This window comes from Rhinichthys klamathensis, unplaced genomic scaffold (genome assembly GCF_029890125.1).
Source record: "Rhinichthys klamathensis goyatoka isolate OS25496 unplaced genomic scaffold, OSU_Roscu_1.1 h1tg000275l_1, whole genome shotgun sequence".
Classification (NCBI taxonomy): domain Eukaryota; kingdom Metazoa; phylum Chordata; class Actinopteri; order Cypriniformes; family Leuciscidae; genus Rhinichthys; species Rhinichthys klamathensis.
In genome coordinates this window covers 135,653-156,104 of record NW_026606794.1, presented here as the reverse complement: position 1 = coordinate 156,104, position 20,452 = coordinate 135,653, and the positions used below count along the sequence as shown (strand labels likewise).

Below are 20,452 nucleotides of genomic sequence, written 5' to 3'. Positions count from 1 at the left end.
TTTTTTTTTCTTCCTCTGCCATTTTGTCCATCTGATCATATTGAAGCCCTGTTAAATCCCAAGCAGGAAAATAATTGCTCTCCAGTTCTTTTTGGATGACCTGATGTCCGGTTCTATTTGTTTGCTCATCTCTGGCCTCTTGAAATTGCACTTCATGCCTGCCTCACGGCCCATAATGCAGGGTTTTTAATGAACGCACGTTTTGAATACCTGGTCGAATTTGTATAGTGCCGTGTTGTGTTGTTTTCGCGTCTGTCAATGTGATTTCTGTTGAATCTATTGCACGAGTTTCACTGCAACAGGAACCACCTGTTTATTTCTTTGTAGCACTTTTTGACAGTGGACTCGGAAACTGCAAATTCAACCAATGTTTCTTTGTGAATCTTCTGTTTTAAGACCAACTTCAGCTGTTCTGAAATTGTCCGAACAGTGTACGTGGAGCTGGATATAATGTGTGGAAAAGGCTGTACAGCAATAGGCCTACCTCCTATCTTGTGGTCCTTTTCCCCAACTTTACAGTCCGTCTACATGATAAAATGGTTCTGTGAGAGGTTAAATTAGTCTTTGCTATTCACATCACGATATTTAAGGTGATTCTTGTAATATATGGCCAGACATTCAATTCGGCTTCATTAGTTACTAAGTAACTAAATGTGGTTTAGTAGATTATTTAACCCTTTGCTCTTGATTTGAAGCAGTAACTTGAGCTCAGCCACTTAGTGCAGTCAATGTTTTTTTGAGTATGTATCGTTGGGGAACAGAATCAGACATGTCTGGTTGTGCTTGTACACCAACTCTCTCAAGTCTGCTAGAATGCTTGTATCGGTTGTCAGTGAAACCTTTAATCTGTAACTAAACCCAAGTCAAACCCCCTCATCATTGACGTTTCATCCGGAACTGCCTTTGGTTTCCCCGTGAGCTTCATGAACCACACAGCACTGGTTGAAGCCGATGATCTTATGATGCCAGTCTCTCCTGAACTGTCTTTTGTACGCTTGCATTGAGATGCTCAACCCAGGACCAAGAGATGTGATGGATTTTACTCCATTTTCTTTTGATCGCTTTATAATTTGTACCTGTTTTCTTGCATGGTTTTTGTATCTGACATGCTTGGGAAAGTTTCACAGTTCCATGTAACGTTTGCGAAGTTCTATTAAATATGGTGCTGTTTTTTAGTAAGCAGTCGATGTCGTATAGTGATGGACGGGTTCTGTGTATAATCTGTTACTTTTATGATTTATCAGTGGTTGGTTGTGCTGATCTGGTATGTTATATTCCTCCTTGCGATTTTTGCTTGAGTCAGTTTTTGTAAGTTCTTTTATTCTTACTTTCTGTCTCAGTCTCTGACTGTTTTGTTGTCTGTATTTGTGAAGAAAATTTATGGTTGCAACTTGCAAGCCTCTAACCTGAACCACGAGTGAATGCCTGGTGAATAAATGGAATTAACGCTCTCGCTCACCGGTTTCTTAATAAAGGACATTTTTAACATATTTCACCTCGGCTGCTTATTCTGAACATCTATTAATATTCATCTCACAGTCAGGACCTGTATCTGACTCCATTCCTCAAGGTTTCTCTTCTGCAGCTTGTTTATTAATTACATCGAGAATCCTTACTTTTGTAGTTTGTGCCTGTCAGCGGTTTCTAGTTTGAAATACATTTTTTGCTCAATGAAAAGTTTGTGCTTCCACTGTGCCTGTGGATCCGTTTCTCTAACCCAAATCCCATCCTTATAGCTCGAAAATCGACTGTTTAAAACAGCATCCACTGAGCTGTAACCTTTCGACTTTCATGACTCAAACTGATTTGCAAAAAAAGCTTACGATAATTGGTTTGTCCTATACACTGTTAAAAAAATGTGGTGTTAGATTTGTTTTTTTGAAAGAAGCTTCTTTTGCCCACAACTACATTTATTTGATCAAAAATACAGTAAAATAGTAATATTGTGAAATATTATTAGAATTTAAAATAACTGTTTTCTATTGTAATATATATATATTTTTTTATATTTTATTCCTGTGATGCAAAGCTGAATTTCCAGCATCATTAGCCTACTCCATGTCTTCAGTGTCACATGATCCTTCAGAAATCATTCCAATATGCTGATTTTCTGCCCAAGAAACATCCGTTGATGAAGAAAGTTCAAAAGAACGTAATTTAAGCTTTTTGTAATGTCTTTTAAAAAGTCACTTTTAATAAATTTAATGCATCCTTGCTGAATAAAATTTATTTTCTTTAAAATCAATATGTCATTTTCAAGTTGTTCAATAAATGGCACAATTTTTAAGTTATAACATAAATTATACAAAACCAATAATCAGTTATCTATCAGTTATGGGAACACTTGGACATAAAATAATCTTTATTATAGCATTGGTCGTAAAACAACAACATTGGTTGATCTCTAATGTTCACTATCAGATACTGCAGATACATGTATTAAAAAAACCCCCATCAAATTAAAGAAGCCACAATATGCCACACTGAATTTTAATAGGAGACCAGAATAGTACACAGCTGTTCAAGTGAAACTGCAGAACAGAACATTTTAGGAATTGTTTAAATATTACATTTTAATACGCATGTATGTATTTATTTGAGAAATATAAATGCAACAACATGCAGTTTACAATATGTTGATTTGTCTGGCATTATTGATAATCAAGTTAAGTAAAAAAAATAAAAAAACCTTAACCCATCTTCAAATTAGCTTTTAAAAAGACAGGTTTCAGTTTATTCTGTGGCATTCGTAGATGGTTTTGCTGTGCCCACCCCCACAGGAATGTGACACCCTCTCAGACTGACCCCAGCAGCTGTATGGAGAGAGAGAACACATGGCACTGGCTATTTTAAGAGTTCATTCAACCAACTCATTCAAACATATCTTTCCCTGGACGTGGTTGTTCCTTCTGGATCTCTCCTCAGCTGAAAGTTCTGGACAAGCTTGTCAGGGGCCGGGCAAGTTCATAAGTACCTGAGACGAGTCAAAGTCAACCAGAATATCAAACAGGCCAATATGGCTCTACTGTGTTACAACAGAGGCTGCGGGGATCGATTTGATGCTGACAAAAACTCAGATGGTAATTTTTATAATTTATTTTTTACTATTTATCAGTCTATATTGTTAAAAAAAGTATCTTATACTTTTTTAAGCGAACTGAATAATGTAATTGTCTATGTGAAGCTCATGGTTGGTATTACAGGCCTGATGTTACATAAATCTACCACAACTTTTAAGAGTGACATAACTGTTGGAGAAGTGTTTTATCACTTTCTGTGCTAGACCTGCTGTGAAGCTGTTTTAGAAATTGAAATATATAAATAGAGCTGCCGACAGCTGATTGCAGTGAGAATGAGAGCCGCTGGTCTCGGGGGGCACGACTTCATTTTGGCCTTGTTTTCTTTGTTTTATATTGATATAAAAAGATGATTTAGTGTGTGTCCATAGAGGTTTATTGGATCCACGAAGTCCCCAGCACGTTTGGAGGTGTTCTAATCGAATGTTACTTCCATAAATGGCTCATCTCCTAGCTGTCCATGTGTTTACCTATGTATTTATGCCAGTAAGCAAGGCGTGAGGCCTATTGAGTCGAGTTCATAAAAAAAAGGGTAATAATGAGGGATGGACTTCTGTAGATAAATGTCTCCTGCTAACTCCTATTTTCTCTCTCACCACCTGAAGATGCCTGTCAGTTTCACCCCGGAGTGCCAATCTTCCACGATGCCTTAAAGGTGAGCTCAGAATGTATCTTTGTCTGCACAGACCGCCGGCTGCTCGGTTCTGGCGCTGTCATAACCTGATAAGAACATTTTCGGCTTGTTTGCCTGCTTCTTAGGGAGCCTATATTCATGCGTTTTTGTTTTATTTTGTTCTTGGCTGTCTGATGTGGTTCTTTGTTTGGGTTATTCTCCTCAGGGCTGGTCCTGCTGTAGAAAGAAGACGACAGATTTCTCCGAGTTCCTGTCAATCAAGGTATGCTAATAATAATCGTGACGGACGGTTTCATCTCGCGCTGCTTTCCATGCCCTGCACGCGCAGTAACTACAGACTGGAACAAAGTGACAGAAAATGTCTCAGACAGCCACAAAAAAATCCTTTGGTAACACTTAACAATAAAGCTCAATTTGTTAACATGGATTAATGCATTTTATAAATATAGTATAAATGAACATTATTGTATTATGGGCATTGAGAGAGAGTGAAAGAGAGAGACAAAGACAAAGCTGGTTGAGTCATGACTGGTTTTAGAGGGGTTTTGGTCATGCTGGGAGACGAGCTTGAACCAGCTCAGACCAGCCGACTAGCTTATGCTGGTTTTTAGCTTTTTTTCAGCAGGGAAATCAATTAACAATACGTTTATTTGTAAATTAACATTATAAATGCAATAAATGCTGTAAAAAATTTTATGACATCTAACTGTTAACTAACTGAATCGTATTGTAAAATGTCTTCAAATATGCTAATTTAATGCAGTGACTCAAAAGCGCATTGTCCACAACAAAAATTTGAATGCAAAAGTAATGGATTTTTAATTTCATTTAAATCATTTCTACATGGCATAGAAGGTAGTGCTTGGCATAATTATAAATATAGGCCTATATTAAACATAAAAATGTTTATGGTATTTTACCAGACTTTTGCCAGGTCTAGAAATCACACTTTAAAAATGACCGTACATTGAGGCACCCTTGGACGTTTTACATTCATTTATCAGATACTTTTATTAAAAGTGACTTATCAAATACCAAATTATCATATAGCAGCCACCATTAGAATTACTGAATGTTAAGAGCTAGTGCTACAAAATCTCAGAAACAAGTACTAATAATCAAACATTACTGAAGTCGTTTCAAACATGAATCTCAAACATGTCATTTATCTGCTTGGGTCTGCTAATTATTTTCTTCCAGTCACATGTTGATTGGCAGGTCCTGTCTTGTGCTTGTCCTCTCAGGGTTGCACCCGCGGGCGTCACAGTAATGAGAAGCCTCAGGAGCCTCTGCGGCCGGAGGTGACGTCTGAGAAGGGAGACGTAAAGCAGCGCAGTGGAGAAGAGATTATCTACCAGGGACCCAAATCTGCTGAAGCCCTGGAAAAAGAGAGACCCAGGTAAATTTGCAACTCACACACGCACGCACATCGTGCTCTTTCACCCACCAACACATTGTTCTGAATACAAATTCATTCGTTTTCCTTCTCTGAAGCCCTTTCTTTGTCTCTCTTTTAAAAAGAGAAGTCGAGGTCCTTCTGACTGTTGAATACAAACAGACAGTGACATGTTTTTCGATTCCCTCCTTCTCAGTTCAGAAGAGCCCAAGGTAAAGCTGCAGGTGAAGGTCTCTCCCTCTCTGGCTCAGATCCTGGAGAAAATGGAGATCACTGAGAGGGAGAAGAGAGAGAAGCTAGGTGAGCAATCCCATTATTCCTATTGGTCATCATGCTCAGGATCACCTGCAACACAAGCACACTGCATAAAACAAAACAAAGGTTATTAGAGTGCGTTTTACAAGGAAATACTGTTTCGGTCGTTCTGAAATTTACTAGCAGTTTCTGAGTAAAATAGTTTTTCATTGCAGATTGATACCAATGCAGTGGTTCTTTACTGGTTTTTGCTCCAGAACCCAGATTTTAAATTGGGCATTAATTGACAACCCAACACTAAAGTAAACAAAAATGTCCTTAAAAAGATTCAATGGAATTCATTAGTTTTAAAGATGTATTTATATTAATAAAATAATTTAATATTAATGATATACAAAAAAAAAAAAAAAATCAAATCATAACATAACTTTAATCTTTGAAGACAAAAACTCACAAAATACATTGGGGTCATCAAAAGTAATGTTTATCTATGTTGCAGTCCAACAACAACAAAAAAATAATTAATTAATTATTATTAATATTGAATTCATATTAACATCATACTTTTATATGAATGAAGATTAAAAATATATATAAATAAATTATATTTATCTTTGCAGCCAAAAATACACAAAAATACTATGTTTGGCATAAATCATTTTTATCCATGTTGCAAGTAAGCAAGCAAGCCTGTGTTTAATATAGTAAGGGTTATTACCATTAACTAAAATAAAACTAAAACCATTTTGCTACTTAAAATAAAAGTGAACTGAAATAACATAAAAAACTTCAGCTTTATTTCAGCTTGTTGCCAAGGTCAAATTTTTCATTTAGTTTAGTTTAACTTGAAGTTCCAAAATAACAAAATCTAAATAAGAAAATAAAACTAACAAATAAAAATGGATAAAAACTACTGTATGTAGGCATATATATATAAAAAAAACACTAATGAAAACTAACAAAAGAGACAAAATGGACAGCAAAATTCCTAAAACCTGTGAAAACAGAAAATTTTAAAATAAAATCTGAGTCAAAATATATGTGAAGCAATTTACTCCTCCCTTTTATACATTAATAAGCATATTTATGGATTCTACTTATGCACAACGATATGATTTTAATCATATTATTTTCTTTATCATTGATTTTTGTTGGCAGTCAGCCGCCCGCACTGCTCTAGTTGAGGTCATTTCAGTCCTTGGCAATAGCTGTAGATATGAGGTCCACCTGTCCTGTCCACAATCTGTCACTTTTATAGGACCCCGTAAAAACACGCACAGAAACACTGCTGTCTCTCAGGTCTGCTGTGTTGTCCTGTCACTGGCTGCAGGATTGACCTTAAGACGTAGTGTGACTATTGCAAATTTTGAGATTTTGTTGTCTTATAAAGTTTTTCTTTCTTTGACTTTGTTGTCTTCTCTTCCTACTGTCACCTCTTCCCTCTCGCTGTCCCACAGAGTGCCAAATCGTCGTGGTTGGTGTTAGGTGCAAAAACGCAGGATGCAAAACAGTAGGTACTCATGTAATATGTAAATCACAATGAAACAAATCAGCTTGCTTAAAGGGTTAGTTCACCCAAAAATTAAAATTCTGTCAGTAATTACTCACGCTCATGTTGTTCCAACCCCGTAAGACTTTCGTTCATCTTCAGAACACAAATTAAGATATTTTTGATTAAATCTGAGAGCTGTCTCAGTCCTTCATAAGCTTCTATTGTAATTGAAACCTGCCGGCCCAGAAAGTTAGTAAAAACATTGTTAAAATAGTCCAAGTGACTATAGTGGCTCAATCTTAAGTTTATCAAGTGACGAGAATACTTTTTGTGCGCAAAAACAAACAAAAATGCGCTGTTACACTATGTGAACTCACTCAGAGGCCCACACAGTAGAAGATGAATAGTTGAATAAATGAAAAATGATAAATTATTTTTGTTTGTTTTTGCTCACAAAAAGTATTCTCGTCACTTGATAAACTTAAGGTTGAGCCACTTTAGTCACTTGGACTATTTTAACAATGTTTTTACTAACTTTCTGGGCTGGCAGGTTTCAATTACAATAGAAGCACATGGAGGAGTGAGACAGCTCTCAGACTAAATCATAATATTAACATCAACAATATATACAGTTTAATGCCATCTAGTGGTCCTACTAAAGAATGACACTGCAGCGCTTCATGTACGACAGACAGGCTGCAGAAAATCATTAATAATCTCGAGTGTAACTTTGCTCCTTACAATTAGTTTCCAGATCAGCATTTGAATGTTGAATATTGAATGGAGACAGAGCAGCAGATGAGTAAGAATTAATGACTAAATATCCCTTACTGACCCTAATGCCTTCTTTTAAAGCTTCCCTTCTCTGGGAAAGGATCATCTTTAATGGATTAGTTTGCTGAAATCCCAGAAGTTTATCATGTTAATTACTCAGCAGAGCTGTTCTTTAGTCCAGGTTAAAACTAAACCTGTATCAGCAGGGACGTGTGCTATTCAGAATTGAATGATTTAGCCTACATTTACTTTTTTTTAACTGATGTAAGTGTATTTTTTTTTAAATAATTTGTAATATTTTACTATGAATAAGCAGAAAGCATATTCCAATTTTTTTTTTTGAAATGTCACCAATAGGAATTCAATTTAGGATATTTCATATATTGCACTGAATGTCATTTTATGCACCGTAGAAGAACAGTCTTTGAAATGGATCCATTCCAGACAACACAAGCACAGACTTTAAATGGCAAATTTAATAAATTCCTCTTCCTGTCATTCCATTTCAGTACCCTGTCGGTCATGACAAATTAAATAGAAATGTCATCTCTTGTATTGAAAAGGAGCCAATTCTTTAACCTGACGAGCAGAACGGTTCAGAATTGAAGGTACACTATGGCCCTCTAGCGGTTAAAAACAAAAAGGCATGCATTTTTCGGAAGAACAGTGTTGGCTCTGCGTGACTGTGCGGATGAATATGGTCATCCTACTGCTCATAAAACATTCAATATGTGGCTAAAAAGATATAACCAGTTTAGATGGAAAGGATATCAAGAAAGATGCTGTAGCCATATCTATTAATAGACATGGTGGTAAGCTAGGGGAGAGCGGGGCACAACGTAACGCTTTTTGACTTTCTCAGTTTGTGTAAATCTACTTAGGGTTTGATGGGGGAGGATAGAATGGAAGTGAAATGTGACAACATGCCCCATAGGTGGGGTACATTGTAACATGTGAGGGGCACATTGTAACATCACCATATGACAGCTTAAAATGCTAACTGATCTAATAAAAAATATACTAGTCAAACCAAAATATTTTCTTAATAAAATACAATTATTAACTTTTTCATATAAAATAATGGCATTTTTTAATAATTAAAAATAAACACATTTTTGAGTTTGACAAACACACTGTAAAACACAGCTATACAGCATAGTTCAAAACATAATAATAATTTAATAATTTCTGAACATTGACATTGTTTTTATGAATTAACGAGTTAATTATCTCAGAATTACGAGATAATTTTTCATGGAAAAAAGTTTTTGCTCTGTTTTACTGAATTAATGACTTGACTCATTAATTCATAAAAACAGAGTGAAAAAAATGTTTTTCAAGAAAAATGTATCATAATTCTGAGATAATTAACTCGTTAATTCATAAAAACAGAGCAAAAACTTTTTTTCATGAAAAAATATCTCGTAATTCTGAGATAATTAACTCGTTAATTCAGAAAAACAGAGTAGATTTTTTTTTTCTTTAAGTGAATGCAATACGCTTCCGTAACTACCACACCATAAACTTGTCGAAGTAGCCGAATCAATTTACTTATCTATTTATAGATATGATGAGACACACATGGGCAAATGACGGATGTACGCAATTTCCCGCGAAAACCATCCCGCTGTGTTTAAAATATAAACACTTAGAATAGGCGCATATAGTGAATCAAGTGAACGACAAAAACACGTTTTGGAAGAAATATTGATGATGTATAGACTCATTCAATTTAGTTAATTAAAAAAAAAAAAAAAAGTTACATACTAGTGTACCTTTAATGACATATTGTTGGTTCTCTCAGACTAATGGTGTTTTTTCCTTTATCCACCGAAACAGACACATATAGCTCTATTACAGCTTCCTGCTCTTTTATATATTTGGAAGAGTAGAAAAATGAGTGTATTTTCAGGCGTGAAGGCAGTAAACGGATGACACAGAGCTTGTGCTGAGTTTAGGAGCATCAGCACTTTAAAGTTTTCCTTTTGTAAATATGCTGAGTTACTGACTATGAGTGTTTCTCTGGAGCGATGGAGAGATTTCTTTAGTGTGTGGTGGTGTGAGGTACATCTGTGTGTTTTGAGTAGCTGTTCAAACGCTTGTGTGTGTGTGTGTGTGTGTTCAGACTTACCAGGGTCCAGAGACTGAAGCAGAGATCTGCTTACATCATCCCGGGGCCCCTGTCTTCCACGAAGGGTAAGAAAACTGCAGCATTTGAGTCTTTATTTGGAAACAGGTATACTTATCTTCAAACAGACAAATAGTTCCTGTATCTGTTAAAAATACTACAGTACAAGCATGGCCTGTTTTCATAAAGCTTTTCTCAGAGAACCAATTTGGATTCAGATCCACATGTGCAGTCCATTTCAACAATATATCATGATACGATCACACAAAAGTGCTCTTACTATCAGTACTTATGAGATGAGAGGGGAAATGCATTATAATTCACATCTGCTGTTCATTGTCTAGATACAAATACTGGAACTGCTGTTGCATAAAAACCACGGACTTCAACGCCTTCCTGGATCAGAAGGGCTGCACAGCAGGAAAACACTGCTGGATCCCCAAAAATGTAAGAGCTTAGGCTTTTTATGATCACTGGATAGTTGTTTACATCGACACACGTCGTATAATCAGGAAACAACCAACTAACCCTCTCTGGAAAAATGTATTTACTATCTGTACTATATGTTTTGTTTGTGTTTGGTATGAAGGACAAAAAGAAAGTGGCTTGCCGGCACGATTGGCACCAAACAGGAAACCAGGTCGTGGTCACAATCTACGCCAAGAACTCCAGTCCAGAGCATTCCTATGTGGAGGCAAACCGCACAGTGGTGAGTTCAAATGAACCCTTAAAAACATGAATGAATCTGTGTGTCTGTCCATCAATACATGTGTCTGTCTTTTCCATCAATCTGCAGTTAACATGCCACATTCAGTTTGAGGGTGACAAAGTGTTTCACAAGGACATCCACTTATGGGGGGTAAGATTGCTCTACATTTAAGATTGCTCTACATTCACAGTCTGTTATGATTTAACAATGACAATTTCATTTAGCAATATTATCTCTATCTATCTATCTATCTATCTATCTATCTATCTATCTATCTATCTATCTATCTATCTATCTATCTATCTATCTATCTATCTATCTATCTATCTATCTATCTATCTATCTATCTATCTATCTATCTATCTATCTATCTATCTATCTATCTATCTATCTATCTATCTATCTATCTCAGGAACGTCTGTCTGTTAATCGAATATCTCTCGAACCGTTTGTCCGATGGATTTTAAACTTGACAGGTGTCTTGCTATGGGCACGAGTAAGTGCAGTGTCGAGTTTGACGTTGTTTGGATTATAAATGCAAAATATATCGTTAAATATATCGGTGAAAGAAGCACACATTGAAGTTGTGGCTTAAAAATAAACATTCTGACATTAGAGATGGTTGTGGTTTAAAAATTGTGGTTTAAAAGTAAACACTCTGTCAGCTAAACACGAAGTCAGCTACACTGTTTACTTCTGAATATTGTAGTTATTCAGAAGTAGTTAGTTGTCAGTAGTTAGTTATATGAAGTTCAATTTTCCATATTTATTGTATCTCAGTATCAATATTTGCTTTCAACCATGCACAAATAAAAATGTCACTGAACTTTTGCTGTGTAATTGTAACAATAAGCACTTTTTTTTAACACACCAAACCAACAACTACTAAAAACACACACAAAAACGTATTCGCATATCTCTCGAACCGTTAGTTCGATGGATTTACAGGTGTCTTGCTACGGGCACGAGTAAGTGCAGTGCCGAGTTTGACGTTGTTTGGATTATAAATGCAAAAGATATTAAATATATTGTCTTTTGCCGCTCTAGCCGCTGGCCACTCCCCCTCCACACTGCACACTGAGTGGCCACTCCCCCTCCACACTGAGTGGCCACTCCCCCTCCACACTGCACACTGAGTGGCCACTCCCCCTCCACACTGAGTGGCCCCTCCCCCTCCACACTGCACACTGAGTGGCCCCTCCACACTGCACACTGAGTGGCCACTCCCCCTCCACACTGCACACTGAGTGGGCACTCCCCCTCCACACTCCACACTGAGTGGCCACTCCCCCTCCAAGCCTCTCCCCGTCCACAATCCACACTGAGTGGCCACTCCTCCTCCACACTGCACACTCCACACTGAGTGGCCACTCCCCCTCCAAGCCTCTCCCCGTCCACAATCCACACTGAGTGGCCACTCCCCCTCCACACTCCACACTGAGTGGCCACTCCCCCTCCACACTGCACACTGAGTGGGCACTCCCCCTCCACACTCCACACTGAGTGGGCACTCCCCCTCCACACTCCACACTGAGTGGCCACTCCCCCTCCAAGCCTCTCCCCCTCCACGCTCCACACTGAGTGGCCACTCCCCCTCCACACTGCACACTGAGTGGGCACTCCCCCTCCACACTGCACACTGAGTGGGCACTCCCCCTCCACACTCCACACTGAGTGGGCACTTCCCCTCCACACTGCACACTGAGTGGCCACTCCCCCTCCACACTGCACACTGAGTGGGCACTCCCCCTCCACACTGCACACTGAGTGGGCACTCCCCCTCCACACTGCACACTGAGTGGGCACTCCCCCTCCACACTGCACACTGAGTGGCCACTCCCCCTCCACACTGAGTGGCCACTCCCCCTCCACACTGCACACTGAGTGGCCACTCCCCCTCCACACTACTCCCCCTCCACACTGCACACTGAGTGACCACTCCCCCTCCACACTGCACACTGAGTGGCCACTTCCCCTCCACACTGCAAACTGAGTGACCACTCCCCCTCCACACTGCACACTGAGTGGCCACTCCCCTCCACACTGCACACTGAGTGGCCACTCCCCCTCCACACTGCAAACTGAGTGACCACTCCCCCTCCACACTCCACACTGAGTGGCCACTCCCCCTCCACACTGCACACTGAGTGGGCACTCCCCCTCCACACTGCACACTGAGTGGCCACTCCCCCTCCACACTGCACACTGAGTGGCCACTCCCCCTCCACACTCCACACTGAGTGGCCACTCCCCCTCCAAGCCTCTCCCCCTCCACACTCCACACTGAGTGGCCACTCCCCCTCCACACTGCACACTGAGTGGGCACTCCCCCTCCACACTGCACACTGAGTGGGCACTCCCCCTCCACACTCCACACTGAGTGGGCACTTCCCCTCCACACTGCACACTGAGTGGCCACTCCCCCTCCACACTGCACACTGAGTGGGCACTCCCCCTCCACACTGCACACTGAGTGGGCACTCCCCCTCCACACTGCACACTGAGTGGGCACTCCCCCTCCACACTGCACACTGAGTGGCCACTCCCCCTCCACACTGAGTGGCCACTCCCCCTCCACACTGCACACTGAGTGGCCACTCCCCCTCCACACTACTCCCCCTCCACACTGCACACTGAGTGGCCACTTCCCCTCCACACTGCAAACTGAGTGACCACTCCCCCTCCACACTGCACACTGAGTGGCCACTCCCCTCCACACTGCACACTGAGTGGCCACTCCCCCTCCACACTGCAAACTGAGTGACCACTCCCCCTCCACACTCCACACTGAGTGGCCACTCCCCCTCCACACTGCACACTGAGTGGGCACTCCCCCTCCACACTGCACACTGAGTGGCCACTCCCCCTCCACACTGCACACTGAGTGGCCACTCCCCCTCCACACTGCAAACTGAGTGACCACTCCCCCTCCACACTCCACACTGAGTGACCACTCCCCCTCCACACTCCACACTGAGTGGCCACTCCCCCTCCACACTGCACACTGAGTGGGCACTCCCCCTCCACACTGCACACTGAGTGGGCACTCCCCCTCCACACTCCACACTGAGTGGGCACTCCCCCTCCACACTGCACACTGAGTGGCCACTCCCCCTCCACACTGCACACTGAGTGGGCACTCCCCCTCCACACTGCACACTGAGTGGGCACTCCCCCTCCACACTGCACACTGAGTGGGCACTCCCCCTCCACACTGCACACTGAGTGGGCACTCCCCCTCCACACTGCACACTGAGTGGGCACTCCCCCTCCACACTGCACACTGAGTGGCCACTCCCCCTCCACACTGAGTGGCCACTCCCCCTCCACACTGCACACTGAGTGGCCACTCCCCCTCCACACTACTCCCCCTCCACACTGCACACTGAGTGACCACTCCCGCTCCACACTGCACACTGAGTGGCCACTTCCCCTCCACACTGCAAACTGAGTGACCACTCCCCCTCCACACTGCACACTGAGTGGCCACTCCCCCTCCACACTGAGTGGCCACTCCCCTCCACACTGCACACTGAGTGGCCACTCCCCCTCCACACTGCAAACTGAGTGACCACTCCCCCTCCACACTCCACACTGAGTGGCCACTCCCCCTCCACACTGCACACTGAGTGGGCACTCCCCCTCCACACTCCACACTGAGTGGCCACTCCCCCTCCACGCTCCACACTGAGTGGCCACTCCCCCTCCACACTGCACACTGAGTGGCCACTCCCCCTCCACACTGCACACTGAGTGGCCACTTCCCCTCCACACTGCAAACTGAGTGACCACTCCCCCTCCACACTGCACACTGAGTGGCCACTCCCCCTCCACACTGAGTGGGCACTCCCCCTCCACACTGCACACTGAGTGGGCACTCCCCCTCCACACTGCACACTGAGTGGCCACTCCCCCTCCACACTGCACACTGAGTGGCCACTCCCCCTCCACACTGAGTGGCCACTCCCCCTCCACACTGCACACTGAGTGGCCACTCCCCCTCCACACTACTCCCCCTCCACACTGCACACTGAGTGACCACTCCCGCTCCACACTGCACACTGAGTGGCCACTTCCCCTCCACACTGCAAACTGAGTGACCACTCCCCCTCCACACTGCACACTGAGTGGCCACTCCCCCTCCACACTGAGTGGCCACTCCCCTCCACACTGCACACTGAGTGGCCACTCCCCCTCCACACTGCAAACTGAGTGACCACTCCCCCTCCACACTCCACACTGAGTGGCCACTCCCCCTCCACACTGCACACTGAGTGGGCACTCCCCCTCCACACTCCACACTGAGTGGCCACTCCCCCTCCAAGCCTCTCCCCCTCCACGCTCCACACTGAGTGGCCACTCCCCCTCCACACTGCACACTGAGTGGCCACTCCCCCTCCACACTGCACACTGAGTGGCCACTTCCCCTCCACACTGCAAACTGAGTGACCACTCCCCCTCCACACTGCACACTGAGTGGCCACTCCCCCTCCACACTGAGTGGCCACTCCCCTCCACACTGCACACTGAGTGGCCACTCCCCTCCACACTGCACACTGAGTGGCCACTCCCCCTCCACACTGCAAACTGAGTGACCACTCCCCCTCCACACTCCACACTGAGTGGCCACTCCCCCTCCACACTGCACACTGAGTGGGCACCCCCCCTCCACACTCCACACTGAGTGGCCACTCCCCCTCCAAGCCTCTCCCCCTCCACGCTCCACACTGAGTGGCCACTCCCCCTCCACACTGCACACTGAGTGGCCACTCCCCCTCCACACTGCACACTGAGTGGCCACTCCCCCTCCACACTGCACACTGAGTGGGCACTCCCCCTCCACACTGCACACTGAGTGGGCACTCCCCCTCCACACTCCACACTGAGTGGGCACTCCCCCTCCACACTCCACACTGAGTGGGCACTCCCCCTCCACACTGCACACTGAGTGGCCACTCCCCCTCCACACTGCACACTGAGTGGGCACTCCCCCTCCACACTGCACACTGAGTGGGCACTCCCCCTCCACACTGCACACTGAGTGGGCACTCCCCCTCCACACTGCACACTGAGTGGGCACTCCCCCTCCACACTGCACACTGAGTGGGCACTCCCCCTCCACACTGCACACTGAGTGGCCACTCCCCCTCCACACTGCACACTGAGTAGCCACTCCCCCTCCACACTACTCCCCCTCCACACTGCACACTGAGTGACCACTCCCCCTCCACACTGCACACTGAGTGGCCACTTCCCCTCCACACTGCAAACTGAGTGACCACTCCCCCTCCACACTGCACACTGAGTGGCCACTCCCCCTCCACACTGAGTGGCCACTCCCCCTCCACACTGCACACTGAGTGGCCACTCCCCCTCCACACTGCAAACTGAGTGACCACTCCCCCTCCACACTGCACACTGAGTGGCCACTCCCCCTCCACACTGCACACTGAGTGACCACACCCCCTCCACACTGCACACTGAGTGGCCACTCCCCCTCCACACTGCAAACTGAGTGACCACTCCCCCTTCACACTCCACACTGAGTGGCCACTCCCCCTCCACACTGCACACTGAGTGGCCACTCCCCCTCCACACTGCACACTGAGTGACCACTCCCCCTCCACACTGCACACTGAGTGGCCACTCCCCCTCCACACTGCAAACTGAGTGACCACTCCCCCTCCACACTCCACACTGAGTGGCCACTCCCCCTCCACACTGCAAACTGAGTGACCACTCCCCCTCCACACTGCACACTGAGTGGCCACTCCCCCTCCACACTGCACACTGAGTGACCACTCCCCCTCCACACTGCACACTGAGTGGCCACTCCCCCTCCACACTGCACACTGAGTGGCCACTCCCCCTCCACACTGCACACTGAGTGACCACTCCCCCTGCACACTGAGTGGCCACTCCCCCTCCACACTGCAAACTGAGTGACCACTCCCCCTCCACACTCCACACTGAGTGGCCACTCCCCCTCCACACTGAGTGGCCACTCCCCCTCCACACTGCACACTGAGTGACCACTCCCCCTCCACACTGCACACTGAGTGGCCACTCCCCCTCCACACTGTACACTGAGTGGCCACTCCCCCTCCACACTGCAAACTGAGTGACCACTCCCCAAAATAAACATTCTGACATAGAGAGTTGTGGTTTAAAAATATATGAATAGTTTGAATATATGAATAGAAAACACTGAGTCAGCCACACCATTTGCTTCTGAAGTAAAAAAGTAGCGATTCTTTTCGAGAAATGTAGCGATTCTTTTCAAGGTTGTTATTATACATTACAATGTAATTATACGTTTATTACAATGTAATTCTACATTTATTACAGTTTATACATTACAATGTAATTATACTTTTATTACAATGTAAATATACATTTATTACAGTATTATACATTTGTTACATTATTATTATTATTATACATTAGTTACATTATTATTATTATTATACATTAGTTACATTATTATTATTATACATTTGTTACATTATTCTTTTTGAAAAAGTAGCAATTCTTTTAAAAAAGTAACGATTCTTTTTGGAAAAAGTAGCGATTCTTTTTGAGAAAATGTAATTATACATTTATTGCAATGTAATTATACGTTTATTACAATGTAATTATACATTTATTGCAATGTAATTATACATTTATTGCAGTGTTATTATACATTTGTTAGATTGTTATTTTGTTACATTATTCTTTTTGAAAAAAGTAGCGATTTTTTTTGAAAAAATTAGCGATTCTTTTTGAAAAAAGTAGTGTAAAAAATTTAATTATACATTTGTTAGTCTTATTATATATTTATTACAATGTAATTATACATGTATTACAATGTAATTATACGTTTATTACAATGTAATTATACGCTTATTGCAATGTATTATACATTTATTACAGTGTTTAATATACATTTTTTACAATGTAATTATACATTTATTACAGTGTTATACATTTGTTACATTATTATTATTATTATTATACATTTGTTACATTATTATTTTGTTACATTCTTTTTGAAAAAAGTAGCGATTCATTTTTGAAAAAGTAGTGATTCATTTTTGAAAAAGTGGTGATTCTTTTTGAAAAAAGTTTTTTTTTTTTTTAAAGTAGCGTTTCTTTCTGAAAAAAGTAGCGATTCTTTTTGAAAAAAGTGGTCATTCTTTTGAAAAAGTAGCGATTCTTTCTGAAAAAAGTAGCGATTCTTTTTGAAAAAAGTGGCGATTCTTTTTGAAAAAAGTGGCGATTCTTTTTGAAAAAAGTGGCGATTCTTTTTGAAAAAAGTGGCGATTCTTTTTGAAAAAAGTAGCGATTCTTTTTGAAAAAGTACCGAATCACTTTTGAAAAAGTAGCAATTCATTTTTGAAAAAGTAGCGATTCACTTAGATGGCAAAAGTTGAGTGATCCTTCAGTGATTGTCGGACACGACTGAATAAATTCAAGGTGCATATCCTCAATATGCAAAACTGTTTGTCTTTTACCATAAGTGAGTTTCGTTTAAATGTCAATAAAGGATTTGAACTCAAATTCCACTCAAACCAGCAACAGATAAAGGAGCAAACGATCATCTAAATCAGACTGTACTTTGGGGTTTTGTGATCATGAAACATCAAACCAAGATTAAGGTATCAAACTGACGTATCAGAGGTGAATATACAAACCAAAATTTATTCAGACACCTTCAACATTTCTCACATTATCACAGTTTATTCTCTATAGTTTAGAAAATGGTAATAAAATATGACAAGAACTCCGAGTTATCCAATCAGTTGATATTTCACTGGTTTTGGCCATATCTGTTAGACTGTCTCACAAAATGAATTAGGTTGAATCGCTGTCAGCTGTTAAATTTAAGTACACAATTAGATAATACCAATTTAAGTCAACCAATTACCAAGCAATGCTTAATTTTGTTCAGTCTGTGGTGTAAAAACGTGGCATTAGCAATTTAAGAAAAAACACTTAAGCAAAACATGGTCAGGTCAAAGTGTCTGAATAATGTTTGGTCCCAAATTTGAATACATTTTACTGGTAGTCCACTGTATGAAGAATTTCTGAGTATTATAAGTCACGGTTTACTTTATTTAGCTATCCTCACTTACATAAATGAACTATAATGTCCTGCACCCATGTTAAATATGGTCTGAAAAATCCACAGAAAGGTTTGGAAATTTGAGTATGGAAAAAAAAAACATTTTTCAATTTCAAAATACCATTTAAGTTAACAATAACAACACGGGTATACGTTTTTTTTTTTTAAATCCGTGAATGCAGTCAATCTGACATGTGTGTCCACTGCTGGTGTCTTAGGTGATCGACGAGAAGAGCAGTTTTGTGAACATGGTGCCCTCTAAAGTGGAGGTGACCATGCAGAAGGCTCATGCTGTAGCCTGGGGAAAACTTGAGGACCCCAAACACAAACCAGAGCCAGAGGTCACCAATGACATGAACAACACAGAACAGGAAAACGTCAAACCCGACTGGTACATCTCAGATGACGACATCAGTGAGTCTGACTGGGAAGATGATGATGAGGAAGAGGAGGACAAGAAAGAGAGTGAGGAGAAAAAAGAACAACAGGAAGATGGACCCCCTGAGCTAGAAGAGCCTGCTGATGTCCCTCCAGTAAAATGAACATTTATTCTGCAGTGCAATGGTTATGTATTTCTGAAGTTATGCATTTGTTTACACAACACTTGATAGATTTATACAAATGTGGGGCTGCCTCTTTCATGCATTTAGCCTTAAAAAAAAAAAAAGTAAATAGTTTTTCACATTGTTTTAGTCTGCTAAAATAAATAAGAGAAGTCTTAAAACTTGTATTCTCCAGTTGTGCACAGTTTCATGGAGAGTTTGAAAATACACACTACTGTTCAAATGTTTGGGGTTGGTACGATTGTTTTAATGTTTTGAAATAAGTATTTTATGCTCCTCAAGGCTGCATTTGTTTGATCCACACACAAAAAAAATATATATATTGTGAAAATTTTTAATTTAAAATAGCTGTTTTGTACTTTTGATACAAAATATTTTAAAATGTAATTTATTCCTGTGATGTCAAATCTGAATTTTTAGCATCATTACTCCAGTCTTTAGTGTCACATGATCCTTCAGAAATCTTTCTAATATGCTGATGTGGGCAATTTTGAAAACAGATTTTTGTGGATGACGTCATACGTTTTTTTCAGTGTTCTTTGATGAATAGAAAGTTCACAAGCACAGCATTTATTTGAAAAATACTTTTGTAACAATGTAATTTAAAGCATCTTTGCTGAATACAAGTACACACGGTCTTTCAACAACAACAACAACTAAAAAAATGACTGACCCCAAAGCATTACTGTGGATTCAGTGCAGATTTTCAGCGCTGACAAAGTATCTTCTATATTGCACTGAAAACCATAAGAGCGGTAAACCATCACAGCTTAGATGAAGTATATTCTGTGAAATCATGACAAGAAAGTGCAAGATTTCAAACAGCAATGGCCACACTTTATTTTTGCGTCAAGTCAACAGCAACAATCCTGAAGTAGGTGATTGCAGTCAGACAGGGTCTAAGGCCATGGAAGCTTGACTGCAACCCATATGGCAAAAAATATTTTAAATAAAAAGGATAAATAATACATCTTAAAAGTAAACAGTAGTCTTGACGATGAAGAGGATTGGTACCAGCAAATAAAAAGTCAATCTCTTCTGTTTTGGTTCTTTTTCTCTGTTCATAAAATCATTGTCTTCTGCTTGTACCTGATAGCCACACTCATAATCGATGTGCTGATACGTGGAGATGGTCGAGTAATGCGTTTGCTGTGTCAATCCAAACTGAACAGCACACAGCAACAGTTCATCACAGATGTGAAACTTTAAAACAAAGACATGCAAAACAATAATAAAAAAATACAGTTCAGCTTTTAGGGGCACAATCAGCACCTTGACTTCAAATCAATACCACATTTGCAATGTCTATGTGTGTTT

General features: G+C 41.8%; 1 protein-coding gene across 2 annotated transcripts; it reads left to right on the top strand.

Annotated features, from left to right (window-relative positions):
* The first annotated feature begins 2,743 nt into the window (after positions 1-2,743).
* Positions 2,744-20,441, top strand: zgc:92429 (uncharacterized protein LOC445063 homolog). Of its 2 annotated transcripts, XM_056268688.1 has the most exons (11): positions 2,744-3,080; positions 3,683-3,732; positions 3,917-3,973; positions 4,956-5,110; positions 5,304-5,407; positions 6,820-6,872; positions 9,754-9,824; positions 10,101-10,203; positions 10,346-10,465; positions 10,553-10,615; positions 18,791-20,441. In XM_056268688.1, the coding sequence occupies exons 1-11, from the start codon at positions 3,017-3,019 to the stop codon at positions 19,112-19,114; spliced, it is 1,164 nt and encodes a 387-aa protein (XP_056124663.1). In that variant the 5' UTR covers positions 2,744-3,016; the 3' UTR covers positions 19,115-20,441. The 2 variants fall into 2 exon arrangements, with proteins under 2 accessions (XP_056124663.1, XP_056124664.1); XM_056268689.1 differs by lacking the exons at positions 2,744-3,080; positions 3,683-3,732; positions 3,917-3,973; positions 4,956-5,110; positions 5,304-5,407 and adding an exon at positions 6,428-6,707.
* Positions 20,442-20,452: the final 11 nt, after the last annotated feature.

Coding starts and splice junctions, on each gene's coding strand:
- zgc:92429 (XM_056268688.1), top strand. CDS start 3,017: ATGGCTCTACTGTGTTACAACAGAGGCTGCGGGGATCGATTTGATGCT. Junction 3,733..3,916: donor TCTTCCACGATGCCTTAAAG/GTGAGCTCAGAA, acceptor TATTCTCCTCAG/GGCTGGTCCTGCTGTAGAAA. Junction 10,616..18,790: donor AGGACATCCACTTATGGGGG/GTAAGATTGCTC, acceptor CTGGTGTCTTAG/GTGATCGACGAGAAGAGCAG.